At 54.9% G+C, this 24903-nt stretch overlaps 8 protein-coding genes across 8 annotated transcripts; 3 read left to right on the top strand and 5 right to left on the bottom strand.

Annotated features, from left to right (window-relative positions):
• Positions 1-441: 441 nt before the first annotated feature.
• Positions 442-4130, bottom strand: M406DRAFT_260437 (uncharacterized protein; the record flags this gene model as incomplete). Its single annotated transcript, XM_040917364.1, has 3 exons — positions 442-2969; positions 3052-3270; positions 3494-4130. The coding sequence occupies 3 exons, from the start codon at positions 4128-4130 to the stop codon at positions 442-444; spliced, it is 3384 nt and encodes a 1127-aa protein (XP_040776134.1).
• A 5852-nt stretch (positions 4131-9982) lies between these two features.
• On the top strand, positions 9983-10696 carry M406DRAFT_102279 (uncharacterized protein). The gene has a single exon (XM_040915000.1). The coding sequence runs from the start codon at positions 10413-10415 to the stop codon at positions 10635-10637; it is 225 nt and encodes a 74-aa protein (XP_040776133.1). The 5' UTR covers positions 9983-10412; the 3' UTR covers positions 10638-10696.
• A 1157-nt stretch (positions 10697-11853) lies between these two features.
• M406DRAFT_260138 (uncharacterized protein) lies at positions 11854-12887 on the top strand (the record flags this gene model as incomplete). Its single annotated transcript, XM_040917344.1, has 2 exons — positions 11854-12244; positions 12415-12887. 2 exons carry the CDS (start codon positions 11854-11856, stop codon positions 12885-12887), a joined length of 864 nt encoding a protein of 287 aa, XP_040776132.1.
• A 299-nt stretch (positions 12888-13186) lies between these two features.
• M406DRAFT_102281 (uncharacterized protein) lies at positions 13187-13855 on the top strand. The gene has a single exon (XM_040915001.1). The coding sequence runs from the start codon at positions 13342-13344 to the stop codon at positions 13507-13509; it is 168 nt and encodes a 55-aa protein (XP_040776131.1). The 5' UTR covers positions 13187-13341; the 3' UTR covers positions 13510-13855.
• A 378-nt stretch (positions 13856-14233) lies between these two features.
• On the bottom strand, positions 14234-16570 carry M406DRAFT_346908 (uncharacterized protein; the record flags this gene model as incomplete). Its single annotated transcript, XM_040922229.1, has 7 exons — positions 16137-16570; positions 16017-16073; positions 15766-15831; positions 15398-15619; positions 15055-15058; positions 14427-14933; positions 14234-14393 (listed from the first exon to the last, which is right to left on the bottom strand). The coding sequence occupies exons 1-7, from the start codon at positions 16219-16221 to the stop codon at positions 14234-14236; spliced, it is 1101 nt and encodes a 366-aa protein (XP_040776130.1). The 5' UTR covers positions 16222-16570.
• A 3432-nt stretch (positions 16571-20002) lies between these two features.
• M406DRAFT_61871 (uncharacterized protein) lies at positions 20003-20191 on the bottom strand (the record flags this gene model as incomplete). The annotated part of the gene is made up of 1 exon (XM_040924749.1): positions 20003-20191. The coding sequence occupies one exon, from the start codon at positions 20189-20191 to the stop codon at positions 20003-20005; it is 189 nt and encodes a 62-aa protein (XP_040776129.1).
• A 741-nt stretch (positions 20192-20932) lies between these two features.
• Positions 20933-22180, bottom strand: M406DRAFT_340631 (DUF914-domain-containing protein; the record flags this gene model as incomplete). Its single annotated transcript, XM_040921574.1, has 2 exons — positions 20933-22023; positions 22108-22180. 2 exons carry the CDS (start codon positions 22178-22180, stop codon positions 20933-20935), a joined length of 1164 nt encoding a protein of 387 aa, XP_040776128.1.
• A 1305-nt stretch (positions 22181-23485) lies between these two features.
• On the bottom strand, positions 23486-24086 carry M406DRAFT_322929 (uncharacterized protein; the record flags this gene model as incomplete). The annotated part of the gene is made up of 2 exons (XM_040919713.1): positions 23972-24086; positions 23486-23843 (listed from the first exon to the last, which is right to left on the bottom strand). Coding segments are annotated over exons 1-2 (255 nt in total), but the record flags the coding sequence as incomplete, so codon positions are not given.
• Between the last annotated feature and the right edge of the window lie 817 nt (positions 24087-24903).

Genomic DNA, 24903 nt, shown 5'->3' with positions numbered 1-24903 from the left:
GCACACAACAAGAACGCAAATTGACACTGGCCCATCGTTTGAAAAATAGAACAAGACGACTCATCGCCTCGTGGGAACACTGCAGGCGACTTTCGAGATCACTTCAAGATCGTAGCCTGTGCAGGTGTTCCTTCATCGTGACCGTATCAGCACTGGCTTCGTGAAAGGCAAAATCGTACAAGTTGCACCTCAGAAACACCAGCCCGAGGCGTCCGGATAGCACATTAGACCAAGGGGCCAGCAAGATCCTGAACAGGAGTATCTTGTCCAACATGAGGCAAATGCCCCTGGCTGCCCACGTCTCCTGTGACCAGGCTTGATGGTGACATGCACTTATCCAAAATGCAACATTCGGGGCCCTGTTCAGGTTATCATCTGCAACACAAGTCGCTCGCGCAGTAGCGGCTGGTGTTGCGGTCTCGATCTGCACTGCGCCTTCGATCATCCGCCTTTTCTCTCCGACTCGTTCTTGGGCGGCTGCTCGCTGTGCGTAGACGCTCTGCCGGTAGCCCTCGTGTCTGATTGCTTCTTCCGCGTCTTTGCCTTCTGCCAATTAGACCCGTTCTCCAGTTCGCCCCTGGTTGTACGGGACGCAGTGGTGCTTTCTCGTGCCGCTTGGCTGGTGGTTCGTGGGAGCTGAGCGAGACCAGGCTCATTGTCCTTGGCTGTCCCGTTCCGCTCAGACGGCTTGTGGGGAGGTTCGAGTACGCGGGGAGCCTGCCAGGGAAGGTCCAAAGACCCCACGCTCTGTATAGGCAGCAGCTTCTCGCGATACGCCGTGGGCGATGGAGTCCGTGTCTCATAGACCGGCGACAGGTGTTGCGACTCGGAATACACCGAGGCAGGCATGGCCAGGTCGAGGGGTGCCATATCGCGTGGCGCAATTCCGGGCTGGTTCCTCGACACGACACGCTGCCACTTGAAGTCTGCGGCCTTTGTCTTGTTTTGAGCTCCGTCTCCGGGGACTGTTGCATAATAGCCGCTGCCGATACCATGCGGGCCTGCCAGCCGCTGTCCAAACGATGGGATGGATGCCGTGGTCGGAGGCGAGACAGGTGACTGGGTTATGGTTCCATCCACGACTAGCGGACGGTCAGGAGGCCCTGCTGGCCTCAAATCAGGCGTCACCTGCGGCCGTGCAGCCGTCGTCGCCTCGGTCGTCAGGGGGCTGCTGGCCGATTGTGTCTGGCTGATGTGGAGCGGATTGTCATAGGTGGCATCGTCAGCGGCTGTTGGGGGCCAGGGCAGATGTGAAGCCTGCACAGGGTGGGTACCGTTCGCGACCAGCGGCGCACCCTCTTTCGCAGATCGATTGATGCCGTGCGGGAAAGGGACGGAGGCAAGCGGCGCCGAATTCGCCCCAGCGGATATGGTTCTACCGTGCCCGAGAGGTGAAGGCGACCGAGATGTCCTCTGTAGGCGCCTGTCGAGGACAGACTGAGGCCCTTCGGTTGATAACCTGCGACGACTCGCACGACTCAATCCCATGTCACCGAGGACGCTAAGATTAGCCGAGATCTTCTGAGAAGGGATGTTCGAGCCAGCCACAAAGTAGCCGAGATAGCCAGCACTGTCCTCCTCGGGAGGTGAGTCTGGCAGAGTCCTGCTCGAACTTCCGTCAGCCTCCGAATCCGTTTTGTCGTCTGGGGCGAAGGCAGGGAAAGGCGAGAGATTGGCCTGTGGCGCGTTGCCCATTGCACCGCTCACACCTCGGGCAGCCTGGGCGATGGGCGCAGATGTCCGAGACGCAGGCTGGGACTGAGATCTCAGCGCGCCGCTGCTGGACGAGCTTCCAGATTCGTTCGCCGCATTCGACCTGTGCAGGCTTCTCCTAAATTCGGGGGCCGCAGTGGAGGCGGATGGGGAGTTCGGGTACGTCCCGAAGCCGGCATGGTGCTGCTGATGCTGCGGCTGCTGTTGCTGCTGAGGATAGAGGTTCGGCTGCAGGTGGGGAGGCCAGACGTAGTACTCGGGCCGAATAGGTGCCGTCAGAGGCGGCGGCTGGTCAAAAGAGCTAGTGCGGGATCTCTCCGTCGGCAGCGCGGCGCTGGCCTGCAGGCGTTGTGCGTGCTGCTGCACGGCGTGCTGATGGAGCTGGGCCTGGGCCTGATGGTGTGCGAACCACTGCCACCGCTCTTGTGCGAAGAAGGCATTACTGAGCATTGCCATATCCGCAGCAGGATAGGAGGCATACTGCTGTGCAAGTTGGGACCACTGCTGCAGGTCTCCAGCCTGCATCGCGGGGTTGATCAGCAGAGGGTGAGGTAGGGCGGCGGCCCCCATGCCTGCGGCACTGGCCTGGGAGTTCTCGTAGGCATGGCTGGACGATGCCCTCCGATTACTATTGCCGTTGCGAAGATGGTTCCTGTTGCCTCGGCCCCCTCCGTTCCGTCCGCCTCGGCCGGGTTGCTGCTGCGAGGAACTGCGGATAATGGCAGGGCGAGGCGCCGGCTTAACAAAGCCTTTGTTCTCTGAAGGCTCCTCCTTGGGAAAAATGAACTGCTCACAGCACTCGTGCAGTCTGCCCTTGGCAACCAGATCGAACGCACGGCGCAGCTCCAGGTGGAGCCCCCGGAACGAAAAATCGTCTGCCGTGTTGCCCAGGTTGCGCTCTCTGTTGAACGGCTCCTCGACGCAGAGCATGTTGTTCATGGCATGATTCCACTTCTTCTGTGTCTTCGGGATCATCTTGCCGAGGCGCACTGACAAGGCCATGGTCTCATAATCAAACTCGTGCGCATAGAATCTGAAGAACTCAAAGAGCAGCTCCCCTATCGACTTCTTGTTCTCGCGGCCGAACCCCTTCAGCTGACTGAGGTCGTCTGCAAAGTCGCTCTTGTGGCCACCCGCTGCAGGCAGCTTCAGGTGTGGGCACTGATGCAGAGCCGGCAGGACAGGTGGTTCGCGAAGCTGAAGGAACGCAATGATCATACATATCCATGTATAGGAGCTAAGCGTGAACCCAAAGGCTGCAGATAGTGGAACAATTCCCATCGTCAGCAAAAAGAGAGCTGTCTTGTTGAGCACAGGCGATATGGGGAGACAACTCACCAGCATCATTGACAACACGCCTCTTGGTCCAGTACTTGATGACCATCGCCAACGGGCGGACGCGCTCATCCGTCTCCACATATGTGCGAACCATGCGCGTGTTCTCCAGCGCCAGTGTGTTGTTGACGTTCATGTCACAGGCCAGCTTGAGTTCCGGATCCCATATCTTGACGATAGGGACCTTTGCCCTCGATATGCACACGACCTTCTCCATCCCACCTAGCCAAGCAGAGTCATTAGTATACAGTATCCTCGGCAAAGACTAAGAAGGAAGGGGTGCGTCATACGCTTGTTCAGGAGGTCCGCTATCATACAGACGCCCTCCAACTCCTTCCAGTCCGTCGTGATACATATGTCAACTATGGTGGTTGTAAGCCCATTGTCCAGCACAGATTGGGGAGAGGGAGAGGGGGGGGGGTCCCCTAGGGGCAAATCAACGGACCGTCAGAGTCGTCCGAGCAGAGCAGGTTGCCCGAGGAGCCAAATAAGTGCACCTGGATGTCGTGCCCTGGCCATTCTTCGTTGAAGATCTTCTCCAGCTTCTTGACCAGCCTCTCACGATTCTGCTCGACCTCTGAGGACGGCAATAACCTGTCATAAATCTCGCGCATGTCTGTGGACAGCTTCCGCTCTTCATCTTCCGACAGCTTGCTCTTGATCTTGGCCGCGTCTATCCTTTCCAGCTTCTCAGCCCCCAAGCTATAGGGCATACGTCTGCGGAACTTGACAGAGGCGGTCTCAAACGGGCAGGGCCGTTGTGACTGAGGCTGGCGGGTGGGGAGGGTGGCAGCCCCGCCGTGGGGCTCCGAGTATACTGAGCGAGGCGAGTGGCTCTGGATGGCATTGGGCGAGGGCTCGCGGGATTCCTCGAAGAAATCACGCGCGCGCTGATGGGGTGTGGACGGGACTGAGCTCGACTGGGAGGAACTTGCGGCAGACTGCTGATGAGCCTGTGCAGCGCGGTGGGCAGGACGGGAAGGGAGCGGGTGGGCAAGGTCAGGCTGTGCCTTGAGCGGCGGCTTCTGGGGTGCTGTGTCCTTGCCCTTGGCCGGGGGTATCGACTCCTTGTCCTTCCCCATCGTCATGGCCTCACGGTCTTGTCTCTCGGTGTTTCTTGAACCCCTCGTCCCATGGCAGCTCTGCACGGCAGGAGACTGCTTGGCGTTATGACCGTCCTTGTTTGACACCTTCGAGGAGGATCTGGACCTGGACCTCGGGGCCGCCTGGATGTTCGGCACAGGAGGCAGTCCGAGATGGGATGTGGGCAGCAGGGCTCCACCGCCACCTCGACCAGGTGAGATGAGCTTGTTGTACTGCAAGAGCTGGGCCTGGTGCTGGGAGAACAGCAACGGGGCCAGCAGATCCAGGGTCGGAGGGTATGGGCTGGTGGGCAGCGAATCGGCGAAGACGGCGGCGGTAGGCGTGGCGGCACCGGGGGTCCGCGGTGTCGAGGGCCCGTCTGGGTGTGGGCTCAGACCGGCGCGACTCCAGGAGGCGACGGGCTGGTATGCGTGGTCTGTTTCAGCGGCGGATGGCCGGCTGTCCATGAATGTAGAGAGGCCCTGCTACCACAGACAGCGCGCAGCGGCAACGGTAGGAACAGCGAGAAGAAAGCAGAGCGCAAGGCAAAAAGGACAGCAACCTCGGATGCAAAGGCTGCAGACCGCAGGCCAGCCCCCTCAAAACGCGAATACAAGGTCGACGGGCTTCAGAGGACAGGGTCAAAACGGAAGGGCTGAGTAACGAGGCAGACGGGTATCGACAGGTCGATCGAGGAAAGCGGCAGGAGAACAGGTCGCCGTGGGTAAAGCTGGGGGCGCGGCGGTGCGGTGAGGAGCGGGCAGGGTGCCTGGCCGAGCAGGCAGGACCGTGTCGATCAAAGCAGAGACTTAGGCTCGTACTTTACGGTAGGAGAGAGTCGACACAGGATGAGACAATGTGATCTTGAACAGCCAGATCAGCTGGATCGAGCAAGTCAGAATCGGAGATAGAGGATCGTCGTGGTATCGGAAGGAGGTAAGCGGGCTCGCGGAGTCGGCTTGGCTGTATCTTGGCGAGAGGCGTGTATATTCGAAAGGTTGTTCGGTGGAGAGTAGGAGGAAGTAGGGGGGGGCGGGGGTTCGTTCTTGCCTGTCTGACAGCCACAAATGGTGTAAGCAATCGAGTTCGAGGGAGGGATCCTGTCGTAGAAAAGGTTACGGGAGGAGACACTGGGTCTGACGGAAAACCAGTGCTAGGCAGGACGGAGGCAGGCACGGTGACGGTAATGATGACGGGGATTGGATCTTGAACCACCAAGTTCGACTCCCAGAGGATCGATCAGCTGGATTGCAGGACAAACAGCAAGCCAGTGCTTATTGGTGGTTGGTGAACGTGGGCGGTAGGTGCGTGTGTATGTATGTATGTATGTATGCATGCATGTATAGGTCTAGAGACGGTGAACGTACGTTGTTGGGTCTGTCGGAAATAAAGGAGCACTGGGCAAATCTGTGGCGACAAAGTATATGTGAGCATTCGAATCGTTCCGACAAGGTAGAATGAATAACCGACTGGCAGTCACAAAGTTTCAGGTCAAGCAGGACATACAGTGACAGAAGAGGAGGGAGGAGGGAGGAGGAGGAGGGAGAGGAGGCAAAGGGGGAAGAGAAGGAAGAGGAGATTGGGTGGGTAGGCAGGCAGGCAGACGGTCTAGTGTTTCCGTACTCGTAACTGTAAAGGAGAGATTGCGTTCCACGATGCAGAGTTCCTAGAGCGAGAGAGAGAGACGGGTGAGTCGAGGGGGTCTAGAGAGACAATGATCCAATGGTGCACTTGGATCTGTTGAGGTAAGTGTGAAGAAATGTCAAAGGCCAAGTGAAGTGTGCGCGAGTGGAAGTGGTAGCCGAACCTCGAACGTCAAGAGAGAGAATAGAGGGCAGGAGGGCAGGAGAGGGACAAGAGAGGGAGAGACAGAAGGCGAGCAAAGAGGTTCAATGCGCGCACATTACAATACATACACACAATAAGAGGCAGGTCCTTCTCTGGGTATGCTGCTTCCCAAAGGTCACAAAGACTGGGTTGATTGTGCCGAGAAAGTATGGAGGTACAATGCAGTTCTGCACTTGGTTCGTGGGTCCAGCACCGTGGTCTGTGGTTGTACAACAAGTTGCCCACAGATTGTGCAGTCCAAGTTGCAAGGAGTGTGGGTGGGTGGGTGTGGTGCAAGTGCAGTGGTGACGTGCGGCGGCAGTGGCAGCAGCAGCAAGCAGCAGAGAGCAAGTCGTTGAGGTATGTTCTGCTGGGTCCCAAGTCAGCTGCAACGGTGAAACAGTCCTGGAAAGAAGTTGGTGATCGTCGAGGGGGACTGGTGGCGGCAGCATGGGCCTTGGTCTAAGCACCTACTAAGCACCTGCTAAGTGATCAATTAGGGGGCCAGGGTTAGTTGCAGGGCTAAGGTACTTTGTGGGTGCAGTATGTACCATAGTCCAGTGATGTGAGTGGGTTCAGTGGATGGGTTGCATGAAATGACGTTCTGGGGGGCTTACTATGTGCAATGGTACAGGGCGTTTACATGCTGCATGAATCACATCGCTAAAGTGCCCAGACCCTGGAGGCGGGGAGTGGAAGGGCTGGGATGCTGTGCTTTGCAAGGGGTCAACTCTACCATAACCTGGGCCTAGGCGGTAGACAGACAGCCATAGTGCATACACACAGCACAACGCCGATCTTTATACCTTCTTGTCAAGGACAATATGTTCATTCCGCCTCCTCAAGCTACAGTAAATCATGTATGGAGAGTGGAGAGAGAAAGAGGCAAAAAAAAAAAAAAAAAGGACATGCAAGGCTGATGGTCTGTCTGGAAGTTCCGCAGCGGTGAAAGAGGCTTAGGACAGGATACAGTACTGAGCATCTGCTTTCCTACTGTATGGCTTCGGCTACAAAGTCTTCTGAGTAGTAATTTACCTCGTCACCTTCTGAAACTGTCACCCTTTCTATTCAGGCCTTGTGTATTTCCCCGTCTCTTTCATCGATTCTTCCTTTCCTTTCTGTTTTATCTTTCGGCAATGATAGTGAGAGGAGACCGTTTCTTCTTCTTCTTCTGTCTCGCCCACCCCGCCCCCAACGTCCCCGCCCGGTGAACTCAAAGTGCGTACCAGCTCCAAGAAAAGGAACTCGGGATCGAAGGGAATGTGAAAGATGCAGACAACCATCGAGCAGAGCCAAGGAAACGGTGATGGTGTACTGTCATCGGTACCCGGCTTTCCCTTGAGGATTGGTTGGCGGAATCAAACTAAACATACTTGATAAATAGAGACTGGGTCCAGATTGACAAAGAATACCGGTGCCAAGGGGCGGGAAGCAGAATTAAAGGACGGTTGGATGGTAGTCTTGGCCCTAGAAACATTCGAGAGCCCGTTTCTTGCGGGAAGCCCCGCAGGGCCCCAGAGGAGAAACTAGGGGTAGGGGGCTATGGGGGGTCCCTTGGGGGGAGGCGGTGCCAAAAACTGTCTACTATAGCGTGCTGCATTTCCTCTTCTTACCTGGCATCTAGCACTGTGGACAATCAATTAGAGAGGGTTGTCGCCAAGTCCCCTGAGGACGCGTCCGAATCCACGGGTCACAAAAAAGAAAAAGAGAAGAGGGATTAAAAAAAAATAATTGTGGTATCCGCAATAATTATGTTCACTTTTGAGGGCCGGCTTGAACGTGGCAAAAGACCTGATAATATGCAATCATCATTCCACCCACACTATTTGACTCCCCGTCCCTTCTTAAAATACATAGGATGCAAATACATACACTACATACACACCAATCGGGGATATGATCGGGAAGACAAATGGGCAACAAACCACCAGAGAGTATTACAGTTCTTTGCATGGACACTCAATGACACCTGCCCCCAATTCTGTGTCGGGTACTTCTTAGTCTGGCATGGTGTTTCTACATGCCGCCCCCCTCCTCCTCCCCTTCCTCCTCCGCCAGGTCCCCTGGTCCCCTTTTTCACATTTTCTCTCTTAGCCAATTTCCCCTTCCCCATGCTTCCCCTCCAGGCCAAGGTATTTCAAAACCACCACCACCATAGCACTGCTGTTGTGTACATATGCACGTACTATATGATACTATTATAGTATGTGAAGTACACATGCTAGAATCACACACTCCCACTCACATGCACACACAAACACTGACAGGGCGCCCCATCTGAGATGGTCATGTTCTGGGTGTGAAAAGTGTGTGTCCGGCTGTCGGTAGCAGCTCTGCCCTCCCGGAAAGTGAGAGGGATGTGGGGTGGAAAGGGAAAAGAGCAATGGGCATGCTCTCTCTCCTTTACCTTTCGCCAATCAAAAGTGAAGGGGCTTGGACTGTGGCTGGTTTCCGTGCCTCCTCCTCCTCCTTTAAGCTTCCTTCTTCTCTTTCTGTTCTGCTACTGCCCTCAGCGCTCTTCGCCTCTCTGCACTACCTCCACCATACCTCGAGGGGAGGCTTTCTTCTTGTGCGAAGGGTCCGCCGTCTCGTATCCACCAAAAGTACGACAGCCCTTTCGAGGATCTTTTCTTGTTGGCGGCACGTTCATATTTGGAAACCCATCTTCATTCTCCTTTTCCGGCTGGGGCGGCATCTCGGCTCCTTTGTCCACTGCACATTTCTGTCTGGCTCGCTGTTAGCATGTGGTCTTTGCCTCCTCTGCACCACGGTGTTCGGCTAGCCAATGTCTCTGCGGCTTGCACAGGACCACCTTGATGGGCTGGCTGGAGGTGCTCATTCAGCCCACATGCAGCATGCATGCATGCATGCATGCATGCTCGCCTTGGGCCGTGCTACCGTACCATACCGGAACTTGACCCACCTGCGAGGACCCTCAACGCCATTTCTAAGCCTCTTCTGTTTCTTGTCCTTTTCTCCCTGCACATGGCTGGGGCTTTCCCGTGCCCATTCTGTCATGTCGTGTCGTGTCCAGTCCAGAGGGTCGGATAAGGCTAATGTCTGTGCACAGGGCCGTGGAGACGCAAATGATGCATGATTTGGTAAGCTGGTTATGTCTTTTCGGCCTGCGCTGCCTGGAGAAGGTTGTCCTCGAGCCCATCGTCTAGGCAGTGTCAGCAGACAGTAGACAGCAGCCAGCATTGTGTGGCATATCATTGACATGGGATGTGGGCTGATTCCAGCCTCTCGCCCGCCCAGCACCGAATACTTCCCTCTCTCCCCTCTCGGAACCGAGCGGGCATGACGTCTCTGCCCATCGCCTTGCATGGTGGCTGTGGTCACGTCTGTGACTTTTCTTCTCTTCACTCTGCCCGGGCCTATTTCCTGAACGAGAGGCATGTCTCGGCCATTCTTGAAGGTGCAGTCATCCAACTCGTCGAGCTGCTGACGCTGCCACAACAAGCTAGGCAGGCAGGGCCTTGATGCACGAGGCGGGGCTGACTTTACGCTCTCCTCTCGTCTCTCCCCTACCCTCCTGCACCCTCTGTGTCTGTCTTTCTACAAGCTTCTTCGCCCCGGATTCTTCCCATCCGTCTACCTTTTTCAAGCAGACTACGATCCTCTGTCGGAAAGCAGAGCCCGCCAGATTGTTCCAGCACGGCCCGGTTCAGCCTCAAGCCTGGAAGCATGCAGCTGCGCCGTCGACGAGATGCAGCCTGCGGGAGCATGTTCCGGGACCTGCAGGCCGCCCTGTCTTGGGACCGTTCCCGCCAGGCCTGGGTCGTCCTGCCACCTGCCAACCCTCTGCAAGAAGGAGAGGGTGGGGTTTGTGAAGATCTAGAAGCCAGATTTGGACTGGGCACCATCAACTTGGTCGAGATAGCTTGCTGCATGCTGCAGTGCCGCATGCCGCGTGCCGTGCGATACAAGCACTATATGCGGCATACGTCAGCTCTAGACACAGGCGCCCCGGACTTCCACCAATCCCTATGACGCCTGGCACGCATGACTGCCCGAGATCGATCGTGGACTCGACCATTCTTGGGCCTGTCATCCAATGATTGGGAAGTAGTCTGGGCCCATGTCCTTGCCATGTCGTCCACAGCCACTGCCTCGAGTATATTGAATTGACGAGGCCACGAGATTCCCATGGCCCGTTGCGCCACGGCATGGTCGTCAATCGGGGTTCGCCGGCCAGCACGTGTCCTGTTCGGATGGTGGAGGTTCGAGGGGCAGGGTGTCTGGCCTGCGTTCTCGCTGCTATTCGCCGGGGCCTGGTCTGACCTGCGCAAACCATCTCCACGACGGACCGTTCGTCTCAACTTTCCTGTCCTGTAGGATCGGCGTGGTCTGCGCTCTCAGCAGGGGAAAGGGGTGGAAATCTCACCCTAAGCGATCCTCCTTTACATGCGCCTATTACCATTTTGATCGATTATTGCCAAACAGTCTTTTAAATGGTTTCCTTATTCAGACCCTGTCACAAGTGCTGCATTGCGCTGCTCTCTCTGTTAGGCATCATCAGTTCTTCCCATATCGTACTAGCATCTGGGGTCTTCAATCTGTCACATTACCCTTCCGCAATAAAATGGGATGCTAAGTTGTCGGAACTTTTATGCTCCACTTGTTTTATTCTCATTTGCTTTCTTTTCTTTTCTTCCTTTCCTTTTCCTCTCTTTTAAGAGCAATCAAGGGGGGAGGAAGAAGAAAAAAAATCAAGACACATGAAGATTCAAATTGCATGCTGAGGTTGTACTACCAAACCGCTCCAGTTCTACCAAGCTCGTCATCCTGCAGTCTCAAGAACAGAAGCATTCAGGCGCCATTGTCCGAAAACAGTGCAGGCCCCGACAGTAAACTCGGGCGTGATGCTCCGAGGGAACCTATCGCATCTCCTTCAAATCAAGTTTGGATGAACATGTTCTTTTCTTCTTCATCGGCGATGACCTGTCGGCACATTGGAATTCGATGGGTAAGATGAGATAGATGTGCTCGATTCAATAGATCGCGCAGATCGAGCCCGGAGAACCTTTGCCGCCCCCTCCCCCCTTCCCTCCCCGAAAAGAAAGATCGAGGAGAAGAAAATAGGAACAATCAGGCTGAAAGAACCTGGCCTCCCTTTCACGCCCGCCAATTGTTTCCGAGGATCCATTGCTGGCCTCGCCTTGTCGCCCAGGGTAGACCCAAGCCCCACACGCACACACACACTCTCTCTCTCTCCGGGGTGATGTCTGTGTGTTTCTGTGCGTGCCAGCTCGAGCTCAGCCTCGTGCGTCTGTTTTACTATGTGAATGCCATAGTAATTTTCAGCCTGCAACCAATAGTACATACGTCTGTGTGTTCTATATCCAGGGGTCAGCTCCGAGTCTCTCAAAGTGTTAAAGTGAGAGTGCCGGCCTTGAAAGGCGGGGAAGGGGAAGGAACCCTCGCTGCGACACGCCTCGTCTCAAGGGTCCCAAGGCTCTTGGATTGGACCCCTTCACGTTAATGGGCGGAAACGAATGGTTTTTGGTGTTTCATACATGTCAAAGCTCCCTGCCCCCTCCGCCCCCTCCTACTAATTCGTAATGAAAATGGGAGGAAAAGAGAGAAAGAGAGAAGAAGAAGAAGAAGTGGCATTTGGTTCCTTCTTTCTACTGCGAATTCCCTCTTGCATGATTTTCTGTTCTCATACTCTACACGAGGCTGTGCCTTTTTTCATACTGATTAACGATTTCTTTATCCTCGTGTGTTTGCTGTGTGTTTATATTTACATCTCTATATCTATACCCAAACATTCATTGCAACCCCCGGTCGTCGTCGTGAATAATAATCATTCTCTCCATCTACACAAAGAACAACCTCAACTTACCTACATACCCGCCCCATCCCCCCCCCCCCCCAAAAAAAAAACTCACCATGTTCTCCAGCCTCGGAACCAAGATCGCCATGAAGAAACTGGGCATCCCCAAGGACGCCCTCAACTTCACATCGCCCGCCGCCGCCGACACCACACCACCACGACGAGCTTCGAAACGGGGCACCCGCAGCAACACGATAGATGGAGACGAGGCAGCAGCAGGAGGAGAGGCAGGCGGAGAGGAGCAGAAGTCATGGCCCAAGTGGATGACGGCAAAGAGCCTCCCCATGACGGTGCAGCCTTGGCTCTCGCCCGCGCCGCCTCCCGTTCCTGTCGCTGCGGAACCTCCCAGGGTGGGCGACGTGGCGCCGGCGGATCAAGATGGGAAGCTGGTGGTTGGGAGGGGGAGGAAGGTGGTGGTTGTGTTTCTGCGATGTGTAGGATGTGCCTGTAAGATGGAACTATACTTCCTCTCTTCTCTCTCTCTCTCTCTCTCTCTCTCTCTTCCTCTCTTTTCCAAACATCAATATTTCATTCAAGAAAGAAAGAGAAGAAAAAAAAAGAGTGATCGATTCCCATAACTAACTCATGCCACCAAAAAAAAAAAAAAAAAAAAAAAGTCGCCCAAAATACCTTCCTATCCCTCCGCGAGCTCTCCAACAAGCTCTCCAACAGCAACATCACCTGCATAGCCATCTCCCACGCCTCCCCGGCCGCCACCAAGAAATGGCTCGACCTCATCGGCGGGCCCTGGAAGGTCCAGGTGCTCATCGACGAGGACCGCGCCATCTACGCCGCGTGGGGGCTCGGCGTCTCGACCGTCTGGTACTACTTCAACCCGGCCACCCAGGCGGCGGCCTGGCGGGAAAAGGGCTGGCTGGGCGCCAAGGTGGCGGCTTCTGTGGGGAGGAGGGCGGCCGCGAACTTGACGGGGGAGGACGGCGGGGACGGTGTTCCTGGCATGGGGAATAAGTGGCAGCAGGGAGGGGCTTTTGCTGTGGACGAGAGAGGGGTTGTGGTATGGGGTGGCAAGGCGAGGAGTGCGGATGATTTGATGGACTTGGAGGCTGGCTTCAAAGCGCTGGTTGGTTGAGAATCGAGACAAGTCGTGGGTGAGAATATATGTGAGCATATGCAAAGAAAAGCGCTGCTGCTGCGACAAAGGACCATCCATCTCTCCCTTTCAGAACTGCCTACCTCAACAGTTGTGAGCCCTCATGTGGACAATTATCAGTTATTACACCCAGGGAAAAAATCAATATTTTATTTTCCAGATTTTTTGCGTTCTTTGGCCGTTTCAAGTAGAAGAGCAAACCAACCCTGCCCTGCGGTATGTTCGAAACGGACGTGTGAATGTCACCCTTGTCTTTTTTTTTTTTTTTTTTTTTTTTTGGAATGTGTGTGTGTACCGTGTGTGTGTGTGAGGAAAAGGGGGCGGGGTGGTATATATATATATATATGTATATATATATATATATATACTCCATGTGTGAAAGTTGATGCGATAACGAAGTCCAGGCAAAGTCAGTGAGTGCCTACGCGCCCCCATGCCGGGTATTTTTGACCGTCGACTCAAAACCCTTCCCTTCCCGATACCGCCGTCAACATTGCGAACTCATATCATCTCAACGCCACTGACCCGAGCCCCAACAGTGAGAGAGATGGAGAGAGAGAGAGAGAGAGAGGAAAAGGAAGCGATATTAAAAGAGGAATGAAGCAAGATGGAAAGAAGGGGGGAAAAAAGAACTCCAACAGCCCACCAGCCGACAAGAGGAAAAACAAAAAGGAAACAAAAAAAAAAAAAGATATTAGGCATGGGTCCAAAGAAACAACACAAAACCCCCGTAACAGACCACCAAATAACAAATGATAAAAAGACAAGTTGAACTCCGCCCAACGTTTCTCCAGACCAGACAGGAGAAGACAGAATTCCCCACATTGACATGACCTGGCGCCCGACTCGAGTCTCCCTTGCTCCCACCTTTTTGCGCTCTCCAGAAGCTTAACAACAGATAAAAAAGAATCCCAAACCCAAACCCCAGGACTCGTCAGGATATAACCCCTTCCCCTTCTCTTTTCCCGTTAAGAAACAAACCCTCCCAATCACAGCCAGATATCAAAGGCCTTGCGCCGATGCCCATGCAGCGGGTATTGTGTCTGGGACGCCGTGCCGCAGATGCCGACCACCAAGAAGCACAAAAGCAGATAACACCTGGTCGTATCCCACACCATTCTCCAGATCAATGCATGCGCAATACAAGATCGTCATACTTTTTCTCAAGACTCCGTCCAGTGGGCGCCTTCCCTTTCTCCTTCTTCTTCTTCTTCTTCTCCTCCTCCTCTTGCTCCTGCTCCTGCTCCAAGCAGTACCGCTGTGCCTCCTTCCTGAGCCAGCTCTCGGACACGAGAAGGCGACGCCCACGCATGCCCAATGGGTTTCTAACCCCAGACACTTGTCTGCGTCTTGGGACCCCAGGGACCGCCCCTCTGGCCCCAGTTGCCCAGCGGCGTGGAGCCCTCACCTGACGTGGTCGTGGACGACGTGTTGACCGGGCCGGTCGAGGTGCTGTTACCAGCCGCCTCGTTGGCTCCAGGAGCGCTGAAGCCGTGAGTCAGCGGGGACGAGGCCGACTGTTTGGCAGGGCCCTGGTTCGAAGAGGGCCCAGAGGGTCGGGTGCCGATAGGCGCCACAGTCTTGCCAGCAGGAGGCTTCGCATTCTGAGGAGATCCGCCGCCGGGCGATGAGTTGCTGGTGCGAGTCGTCTGCTCCAGCGGGCCCTTGGGGCCTGGGTTAGACTGCGGGCTGGCATTGCTGCTCGTCCGCGAGGGCTGCTGGGCGCCGCCCGAGGCCGGGTCGGCAGAAGACTGGGCGCCGACATCAGGATGGGCTGGCGCGTTGCGGCTGTATTCGTAGGCCAGGGGCGAGGGGCCTCGCAGGCTGGCGGAACCGCCATGGTGAGTGGCGGGCAGACCCTGTCGCGGCGCGCCCGTCTCGTCGATGTAGCCACCTGTGTCGGCAAAGGGACCCTCTCCGTACAGGGCGCTCCGCTGGCGAGCAATCAGCTCACGGCGGGCTTCCTCAGACAGGTTGCCGGGGCTAAGGTTTCGATCAGGCCGGACGGGATTGGCAGAATTGATACTGGCGGCAGCGGCAGTAGCAGGACCGGGCCCAGTACCGGGTCCGCCGGCGGCCCCGACGTTCAAGTCGGCAAAGGCAGCTATTCAAAGCGACAAGTCAGCCCGCTGCGTTCATCCAGTACAGTACTTGTTGGTGGCAAGGGAGATGTCTATTCGCAGGGGAGAGAGAATCGGGCTCCAGATTTGACAGGCCGCACTTGAGGCGATGATGGGATGGAGATTTGGGTAAAGAAGGACAGCAAACAAACAACCACACATCAGAGGGAGAGAAAGGGCTCTTGTTCTTTTTGCTTGTTGGCCCTTCTTCCCTTTTTGGGGGGTAGGAAGGGAACGCGCGTTGCTCTTGTGGTCTTTTTGTGTTTCTTTTTCTTTTTCTTTTGTGTCTTTTCTTTCTCATAATTGCGACAGGAATGCTGCTGCTGCTCTGCTGATTTTCAAGATGCTATACAGATGAGGGCGGCCTACTTCGGTTGAATTGCTGCTCCTGGTGGTAATTGCGCAGCTCCCGCTCCCGCTGAGCTGCCATCCTCCTCTTGTGCTGCATCATCTGTTCCGCCTCGTTGGAGCCGCGCGAAGACTGGTGTCGCTGGGAGGCGTAGAAATTCTGGAGGTTGGACGAGGGGTGTCCGGGCCGGCCGTCGAACTCGACCGAGTGTGGTCGCTGGGGGCCGCCAGAGTTGCGAGGGTCTACAAGACGTGAGGGAACAAGAGGTCAGCTGGGGGGGCACTGGTGGTACGAGACCCAGCCAGCAGCACTTGGACAAGTGTTGTATACTCACCAAAGTTGGGACGGGACCTGGCAGGACCGGGAGGGAAAGGTTGTTGGAACTCACGTCTAGCCCCAGGCACACCAAACATCTTGCCGCTCTTGACCAGGTTCTCGATGGCTCGTTCCACCTCTGCACACTCAACGTCAGCTCCAGTCTCTACTGTTGTCGTCTCCACCACCGCTCGAGGGAGACTGTCCCCTCGCCCCCCCCCCCCCAAGGTTCTTAACATCAACGCTGAGAGCGAACATGTTGTTGTACCAGGGACGACAGCGATGGTGAGGTAAAAGGCCAACGGGGCCCGGGCCAAGACGTACCCTCGAACTGATACCAGAAGGCAGAAGTTTCCTCTCGCGGTATAGCGGAGCTCGCGCCTGGGTCGGGCTTGTCAATATATGTCCGGGTCGGATCTGTGGAGGCGTTGTTGGGAGGCAAACCAGATCGTGTCGGGGGTGTCTGGTGGTCCCAAGCGCCGGCGGGTTGGGTGCCGGCGGGCCACTGCGAGTCGCCGTAGTAGGACATAACGGCAGGTTATAACAATTGTCCGCGAGAAGTATAAGCAACGGCGTATCCCGGTAAGAGGACAGCGAGAATTCGTTTTGGCTTGGGGAACCCAGAAGTACTGCGAAAGACCAAAGTATATTTGTCAGCACAACCGCGCAAGTCAGAAGTAGAGAAAAGGTGATGAGAATAAGAGAAGGGGAGAAAAGGAAAGGGAAGGAACAGGAAGGAGGAGAGGGGGATAGAATCGTAGACAGGAAAAAGTAAGAGGTAAGCAAGGAAACAGAAAGACAAAATTATCATGGCAAAAGGCCCGAGTCGCAGCATCATCGTCTTCACCTGTATCACCACTTGTCATAGCCAAACAATCTTCAACCTCTGGTCATAGTGCACACCTGATTCGCATTGGAATTGACAACACTGGCCTCAGTGCTGGCATGGCAGATGAGGGCCCAACTTGGGTGCTGTGGCGTAGACGACAGCTGGGGAACAGGCATGCAGCAACAAATTTTATCGCGCATTGGGTTTTTGGGCAGTGGAGAGCTGCAGCTCAACACAAGGCTCGCTGCAGCGCATTGCATCGCAGGGCAGGGCAGGGAAGGGCAGTGCTCTGCGCATGACAAGACAGCTGGGGACTTACAGAGTGTACCCAGACCAAAAGACCAAAATCGTATCCCAACCTGCTCGAGGGCCCTGTCCTCTTGTCTCTCTGTATGTATATAGTAAAAAGGCTGCTGTATAGTGTGGGCTCTCGAGGCCTCACACAATAGTCCTGCAGGGGGGGTGGCAGGCGCAGAGAAGAGGTGTTGTCGACGATGGTGGATTGTCGAAGAGGGGAGGGAGGCTGGCACGACACGACAGGACAGGCAGAGGTCCAGGTCAAGTCGGGGGGAAAGTTGACAGGACAGGACAGGATAGACAGGAAAATCCAATGTCAAGTCGAATCAGGTCGAGGTGAGTTCGGGTCGGGTCGGGGCAAATCAGAGAGAGTTAGAGGGATCAAAAGGTTCGAAAGGGGGCCCACAGCGGGTGCAGCAAAGAAAGGAAAGGTGGGCGGATGGGCTGGAAGAAGTCGCAGCGGACCGGAAAAGGGGTGGACACTGGCACTTGGCACGGCGTAGGATTTCCCGAGGCTGTTACAAGCGCTGACATGGACTTTGCTTTGGTGACGAAGGAGCCGTGAGATCTCAGATGGAAGATTGAAATGGTTGGCCTGGCTAGTTACTTGTTAGCTTCCCTACTTCCAGGGCCCTGATTCTCCCCGTCAGCGGCTCTCTCTTCTTTCTGTCGCGTGTCATGGGCTACCACTTCCTTCGTTCTGGCTGGGTTCTATCAGGGAAACGAAACAAAAAACAAAAAAAAATGGTAGGTCGATAAAAGGATTGGCCTCCTGGCGATTGATTATGTGGCTCCTTTTCTGTCTCTCCCTCTCTCATTCTTCTCTTTTTCTTTCCTTCCTTTTTTTTTTTTCTTTTTCTTTACAACCACCACCAAAAGTAGGAACCCCAATGAGGAAGCTAGAAGAGGGGAAGGAGGAAAGTTTAGAAGGCTAAGTAACAGATTACAGCAGGTAGACGTAGCATGCGGGAGTCAATCAAGAGGTACAACGGTTGGACTTTGCAGGGCCTGGCAGGACAGTTGGTGGCCCGAGGTAAAAGTGGATGTGGCCTTGATGTGGAATGGGAAACTGAAATAAGCAGAAACTACACGGAAGTAACAAGATGAAAAAAATTTGAAGCAATGGGATCAACAAATTAAGATGGAATGTCAACAGACTCCTTACTGGTACATTATCGAAATTCTATCCCGCTGAAATTCTTAGTAGTGTTACAATCACTCGGTATGTACTATAGTAGAAGCTCAACAACGTTCCAAAACGGCCACTACTTACAGCACTTATGGTGGTACTATAGTGCGCTATGGTGATAGTTCGATACGCTGGTACAGACCGTGAGGACGGCACAAAGGACCCCTGGAGAAGGGTCCAGCCAGGTAAGTACTTACTTAGCTCTAGGCCATACATAGTGTCACAGTACTACGTAGTACTAGCTAGTATTATATAGTATGATAACGTGTGGGGGAAACTTGCCAGGGGCCCGGGCTCTAGAGGGGTGAAGGGGTCAGAAGATCAGGCCAGGGCCAGGGCCAGGGGGCCAGGGGTCAAGGTTCAGTAAACGGCGCCTAGGACCCGCCCCCGTCCTCTGCTAATCTCTCCCAGTTAGCTGCGTGCACACTTCCATTACTCCATCACATCACCGCCAGACAAAGATATCTCGGTCTAGTTACCAATCTCGTGTGAGAGAGGTGTCGATGATGAATGATATCCTCCTGTCACCTGCATCGGAGGACAGCATCATTTCGTACCATCTGGGTAACCTGTCGAGAACGAGACACGGGATCGTGGAAATTACAGACCCCTCCCAACGGCGTCAGACAAGATCGAGATGCCGTCCCCTCCTCAGCAAACAGCCAAATCCAGGCGACGCACCAAATATCAATATCGATATCCCGTTCGATTTCCTTCCTATTCATCCGTCCAGTCCCTCGACCCCCGCTGTCCCCCTTCCCCCCCCCCCCACTGGCAACAGACATGGTCTGCCCTCCCGCGGGAAGGGCCAGGCCCACCGTTCGTAATTTATCTATATCCATTCTTTCTTTTTTCTTCTTTGCTACTTCCTGAGGCCATCATACGACACATGCATATTACCACGAGGCTGTCGTACACCTTAGCTGCAGGTCGCTGCAGGTGGCTGAGGAGGGCATGCCCTGTTGTCTGGGTCTGCCGCCCGCTCTGGGACGACGACGGCATGGGTTGAAACCTCGATGCGACGAGCTTCCACGTAAGAAGTCGTCGTGGTGAACACGACGACTCCCTATTTCTACTCAAGCTATTATTAAGTTACTCGATCAAATCTAGCCAGCTTCCACTCTCGGCGGCCTACCATCGAACAAGGACCCCAAAGTTGAAGACCGAACCTCCCAAGAGAGACTCGATCCTATGATCCCGCCAACCCGTCTTCAGGTTCGCTGCAGGTCGCATCCAGTCCCACCACACCAATTTGGGTGTTGCAGTGGTCTTCTGGAAGCTTGCTTCCATGCCTTAGCACGGGAGGCTTCCGCTGCAAGGGAGGGCCACGTCGCGGGCCTGTCAGCCGTGACTGCATTGCTGGCCAGGGAATCGGGAAAGGCCCCGACTCTCTATCGTCGTCATCATGATGGGGCAGCTCGCCCTCGGGTAATCTACTATGACAAAGAGCACACGCCTATGGCGGTGGTCCACGGATGCCCGGCTCGGCTTGTCCTGATGAGCGACGACCGGCTCCTCATCACTCAGCAGGTCGAAGGGAACATCGGCGTATGCAACCATAGCGCCGAGAGAAAAGATAGAGAAGCCTGGTGACCCGGGCCCGGGCCTGGACAACTGCAAGCGTGCAACCCTCTCTACTTCGCTAGGAACGTTGTGGCGTTGTATTCGGTTCCCCCTCGATCACAGCAAAACCCCAAGAACTTTCCAGCGCATGTACATGTCTACTTTTGTCTGTCTCTCCCTCTCTCCATCTCTCTTCCCCGCATCATGCGACCATAACGTCCTGCATACAGTCACACACACACACACACACACATACTTTTACACAAAATCTTCCCTCCCCCTCCTCCTCCACAGCACACTTCTTCCTCACTGGTCGCCCACATTTTAGCTGCAGAACGAGTCGGTCCGGCAAGTCGAGGATTTTGGCGAGACAGACCACAGACCCCCACACCATTATTCCCCAAGGACCCGGAAAATGCAGGCGAGCCCACACTACAGAGCCGAAAAAGCTAGGTCGCGCAGCTCTCTCTTTTCCCCCTCCCCCCCATTCGCCTTGGGACCACAGCCCGCCAGAGGAAGAGTGCAACCCCGCCGCCCCGCTCCGTAATGGTGGTGTGGTCTGGTGTGGTCGGCGGAGGCGGGGGCGAGGCTTGATGGCTGCTCAGGCGGCTTTCCATCCATCCATCCATTCGTCTCTGTGACTCTCCCATTTCTTCAGCAGTCACGTAGCGTGTAGCCACTCGAGAACGCCACACAGAGAGGCGTGGAAGCGGCCGCTCCAGCCGTCTTGCACTTTTCTAGACTGGGAAGGCCTAGATTCTGTTAGCATCGTGAGGCTAAGCGACGAGGTCAGAGCAGGAGGGAAGAAAGACCGTCTTGTCGATCCGTCATGCTTTTTTTTTTTTTTTTAACTTGACAGGAAATAGCTCTGGACGACAGTTGATTGATGTAAGTTTGGTAACTCTTGAGTGCATGCAAAAAGGAAAGAGAAAAAAAAGGAAAAGAAGAAGAAGAAGAAGAAGAAGAAGAAGAAAAGTATACTCGTGAAATTATGATGATGGTTGAGGCAATTTATTTGCACCCTACCTCTATCGAGTAGAGAGAACAATAAGAGCGAGCTTTCTGAGGACCATAGGACATCTTATGTGTCATAATTTCAAACACACTTGCAGGGCGAGAGTTATAATGATTCTCTAAACGAGGGTATATCAAGTATTTCCAGACACCGTGAAAGACCACACCAAATCACGCCGTACAAGAGAAAGAAAATGAGACATTACATCCTCATTTATAACCACTTCATATCCCATGCTGCTCCCATGTGCTCCTTTCACAAATCAGGTTCAGAACACCCCCAGAAACATTGCCCCCCCCCCCCGCCTTTCTCACACACCTCTACACACACACACACACACACATCTCTTACACAGCCTGTTCCCGAGCAATCATGCCCTGCTTCCTCGCCTCGTTAAGAGCCTTAAGCTTAGCTGTCCCAAAGCCCGCGACGCCGGCCTCCTGGTTGGCCCCCAGCCACGGCTTCTTCGAGTCACCCAGCATGCTCCCAGCGAGGAAGTAGACGATAAGGCCCAGGATGATCAGGACAAAGGCAATGGGGTACAGGGTGGCCACGGTGTAGCCAAAGACGTGGATGCCGATGATGATGCCCCAGAAGTTGCCGGTGAGCAGGCTGATGTCGAAGAAGGCGGCGGAGCCCATGCGCAGGATGAAGGGGGCGAAAGTGTAAAAGACAAAGAGGGCGAGGGTGTAGCCGACGATGTAGCCGATGACGGGGCCGTTCCAGGTGGCCTGCTGGAAGGTGTAGCGGTCAAAGATGGCGGCGGTGGCGCCGCCGACAAACATGCCGATGAAGCCCATGAAGGACAGGACCTCGTAGAGCGGGCGGCGCGAGACGTACCACTCCTCGAAGACGTTGCTGAGGCCGTAGCAGGTGGCGCCGGCGAGGCCAAACAGGTCGCCCTTGACCTTGTTCGGGGCGCCGCCGGCGGTGCCGCTGGTCATGGCGTCAGAGCCGAGCAGCATGCCCATGCCGCCACAGGCGACGAGGATGCCGAGGATCTGGAAGGGCCGGTAGCGGACGCGGAGGAGCAGGAAAGAGACGATGACGACACAGACGATGGACCAGAAGTTGAGCAGCTGGGCGCTGAGGAGGTTGGTGTAGCGGTAGGCGAGGACGGTGAAGTAGTTGCCCTCGACGTCAAGGAAGGACAGGATGAAGTAGCGCCAGCCGTCCTTGTAGACGATGCGGAAGACCTTGCGCCAGCCGTAGCGGTAGAACATGTAGGGGATGTAGACGAGGCTCAGCAGGACGTAGTTGAAGAAGGTCTGGAAGGCCGGGACGGAGGTGCCGTAGTCGGCAAGGAGGGTGGTGAAGACGCTGGTGGCGGTGTTGCACACGCAGAGGAACTGGCCCAGGGCGACGACGAGCCAGAAGTCCCAGGTGGTGAAGTACGAGTACCAGCGGACGTTGCGGGCCTCGATCTTGCTCAGACCCTCTGCCACGGCCTCGTTCTCATCGTGGGCGACCTCGTGCTCCTCCTCGCCGCTCGAGGCGTAGACGTGCGTCTCGACAGGGCCACCGGTGTTGGTGTTGTAGCCAGAGTCCTCCAGCGCCTTGTTGGACGCCGACTCGGTGGTGGTGGTGTTTGTCATCTTTGCCGTGTCGATAAGAAGAGTGTGTATTTGAGACAATTCATATAACCTCACTCAGGTTGTGAGTCGTGATTAAAATGTACAATACTGGTAGAGTAAGTAATGCTGCTGATGATGATGATAATGACAATGCTAGTGATGGATGAAATGAATTTGCCTGGATAAGTCTTTCTATCCTTCCCCTGCAGCAGAGCGCAAAGACTTCAAGTCGCCTGCTGTGGTGTTATAATGATGAAGATTCTGGTTGGCACATGGATCGGTGTGCCTTGTGTGTTTTCGAAGGTCGAACGAGAGGGGGAGAGAGAATTCAGATCATCCTCGTTGAACGTTGAAGAAGAGGAGGAAGTTGTGAGATATGTACGATACACTACTATGGTAAGTGGTGCGCACTAACTAGACTGGGCTATCTGCGCCGCGCTAGTAGTAGGGTCTGAATTTTTTTTGCTTCTTTTTTTTCTTCTTCCTTCCTCCTTCCCCATCCCCCCTGTACTTTTCCGGTCCCCTCCTCGCTCTCTCTCTCTCTCTCTCTCTCTGTGTTTTCTACTGTACCACAGTACTATGAAGAAGAGCCACTACAAAATAATCCCCTCCTTGCCACCAAAGCGCCATCCAACAACCCCTGCTCGGCGTCACAATCTCGGTGGGGATACAGTGGTTATCGTCAAGGGCTGGAATCTGAACATGCCCACCCAGAACGGGCAGCACCGTCCTCCCAAATGGGGCTTGCATTAGTCGCGTCACTGGGCCGTGTTCTAGATGACTACTTTGTGGACTCTCAAGGTTTTCTTTTTCCTAGTCAATACTCTTGTTTTCTTTTTACAGGTATGTTTGTGCAAAGTGAACATTACAACCACTAGGATCATTGAAAATAAGCAGGCATCGAGGTCATCATCAAGTCTTCTGTGTGTGTGCGTGTGTGCGTGTGTGCGTGTCAAGTTGTCTGGATACTCTCAATTGTGCTGTCTGCTTCTCTGCTCACTTGGAATATTCCACAGAGTACGCATGGGCCTCTTTTCTTCCTCTCTCAGGCCTCAAAGTTTGGTCGTGTCGTGGAACCTGCGCGACTTATACCACTACCTCCGGGCGGGCACCTGCAGGACTTGACCAGGGTAGATCAGGTCCGGGTTTTCAATGTTGTTCTGCCTGGCAATGTCCTCAAAGGAGCAGTGGTCGAACCGGGCAGCGATGCCGCGGAGGGTATCGCCAGGCTGGACGGTGACCTCGACAAAGTCGCCACGAGGCCCGCCCTCGGGTCCGCGGTGGCGGTCCTCGTCCTCCCGACGGCGCTCATCCTCCCGACGGCGCTCATCCTCCTCGCGCCGGTTCTCATCCCGCTCACGGCGGTCGAGATCTTCCTCCCGGCGGCGCTCGTCTTGCTCGCGCCTCTCCTCGGCGTGCTTCTTCTCGTCCCGGTCGTCCTTCCAGTCCTCGATCTTCTCCTCGGCCTCGTGGCCCGCAAAGGCGCCCGCCACCGCCCCCAGGATGCCGCCCGCGATGCCGTGGCCGCCGGCCTTGTTGCCCAGGGCGTGGCCGCCGAGGCCGCCTGCGATGGCTCCGCCTAGGGTGCCGAGAATCTCGTGGTCATCGTCCTTCTTCTCGTGGCCGCGGTCGCCTCCTTCGTGGTTGTAGAAGTCGGGCCTGTCGTCACGGCGCTCACGGCGGTCTGCAAAACAGGTTGTATGTGTAAGTACAGTATATCGCGGTAAAAAATAGGAAGAAGATGGGCAGGGTGGCAGTGGTAGTGGTAGTGGTAGTGGTAGTAACGGAGGGGGTGGGGGAAGCTCTGCTTACCATCGTCATTGTCGTTGCCAAACATGATGAGAGTATAGGTAAGTGAGTAAGATGTGGTAGTATTGTGGTCTTGTTGGATGACGTGATAAGATGTCTTGTCTTGTCTTGTGTTTGGTTGAGTCTGCTGAAAAGAAGAGAAGAAGGGGAGGATAGACAGGTTGAAGATGCCCCTTTATATATGCTTGGATTATGCTTATTCCATGGCACAAGACAGCATCTGTGCATCACACACACATACTATGTACACATATGGAGACACCTTGTTACGTATTACATCAGATCATCTCCATCCTCTTCCAATAGAACCCCCCAGCATCAATAACAACAGCAGCAACAAAGATGATGCAAATCTGGATTGGCTCTCTCATCAATGCACTGCCATCTCATCACCATCGTCTGGCCAGCTTCCAGCCCCCAGACCAAATTTACTAAAGCACAAGAGAGGCTGTGCACATGGGGCCTCTTGTTCTGTGTTGTCACCACTGATCACCAGTAGAGCTCTTGTAGCTGAGGGGTCTCATCCCCACAAAAAGACACGCTGGAGAAGAGCTGTGTGCTTGGCAGGGCGGTTTCTTTGGACAGTGGAAGCTTATTGCTGGTTTGGCTTGGCTGAAACTTTCAGGGGTCTGGACTCAACACGAGGGGTGAGGAGGGGGGGGGGGGGTCCAGACAACCACAACAACAACGACAAGCTTCAAGCCTTGGTTGGTGTTGGTGCTGGTGGCGGGGGTGGGGGTGGCCACCACTGTGTTTCCCTCACATTATGTTGTGTCCTGTCCTGTCATGCTCTGCCTGTGCTGTGCTTTGCTGTCCGCAGTGGCGGCTTTGATGATCTGTTGTTCTCTATTGTGGATTTCTTCTGGCTCTGGAACACAAGTCAGAGTAGGGCTTGCCGGCTGACCTTCAAGGTCCTCCTCTCCTCTTGTTGTTTG

The sequence above is a fragment of the Cryphonectria parasitica genome, assembly GCF_011745365.1.
Source record: "Cryphonectria parasitica EP155 unplaced genomic scaffold M406scaffold_5, whole genome shotgun sequence".
In the NCBI taxonomy this organism is placed as follows: domain Eukaryota; kingdom Fungi; phylum Ascomycota; class Sordariomycetes; order Diaporthales; family Cryphonectriaceae; genus Cryphonectria; species Cryphonectria parasitica.
The sequence above is the reverse complement of the archived record's forward strand: the minus strand, read 5'-3'. Positions and strand labels throughout refer to the sequence as shown.

Coding starts and splice junctions, on each gene's coding strand:
- M406DRAFT_102281 (XM_040915001.1), top strand. CDS start 13,342: ATGCCGGGTATTTTTGACCGTCGACTCAAAACCCTTCCCTTCCCGATA.
- M406DRAFT_102279 (XM_040915000.1), top strand. CDS start 10,413: ATGGTTTCCTTATTCAGACCCTGTCACAAGTGCTGCATTGCGCTGCTC.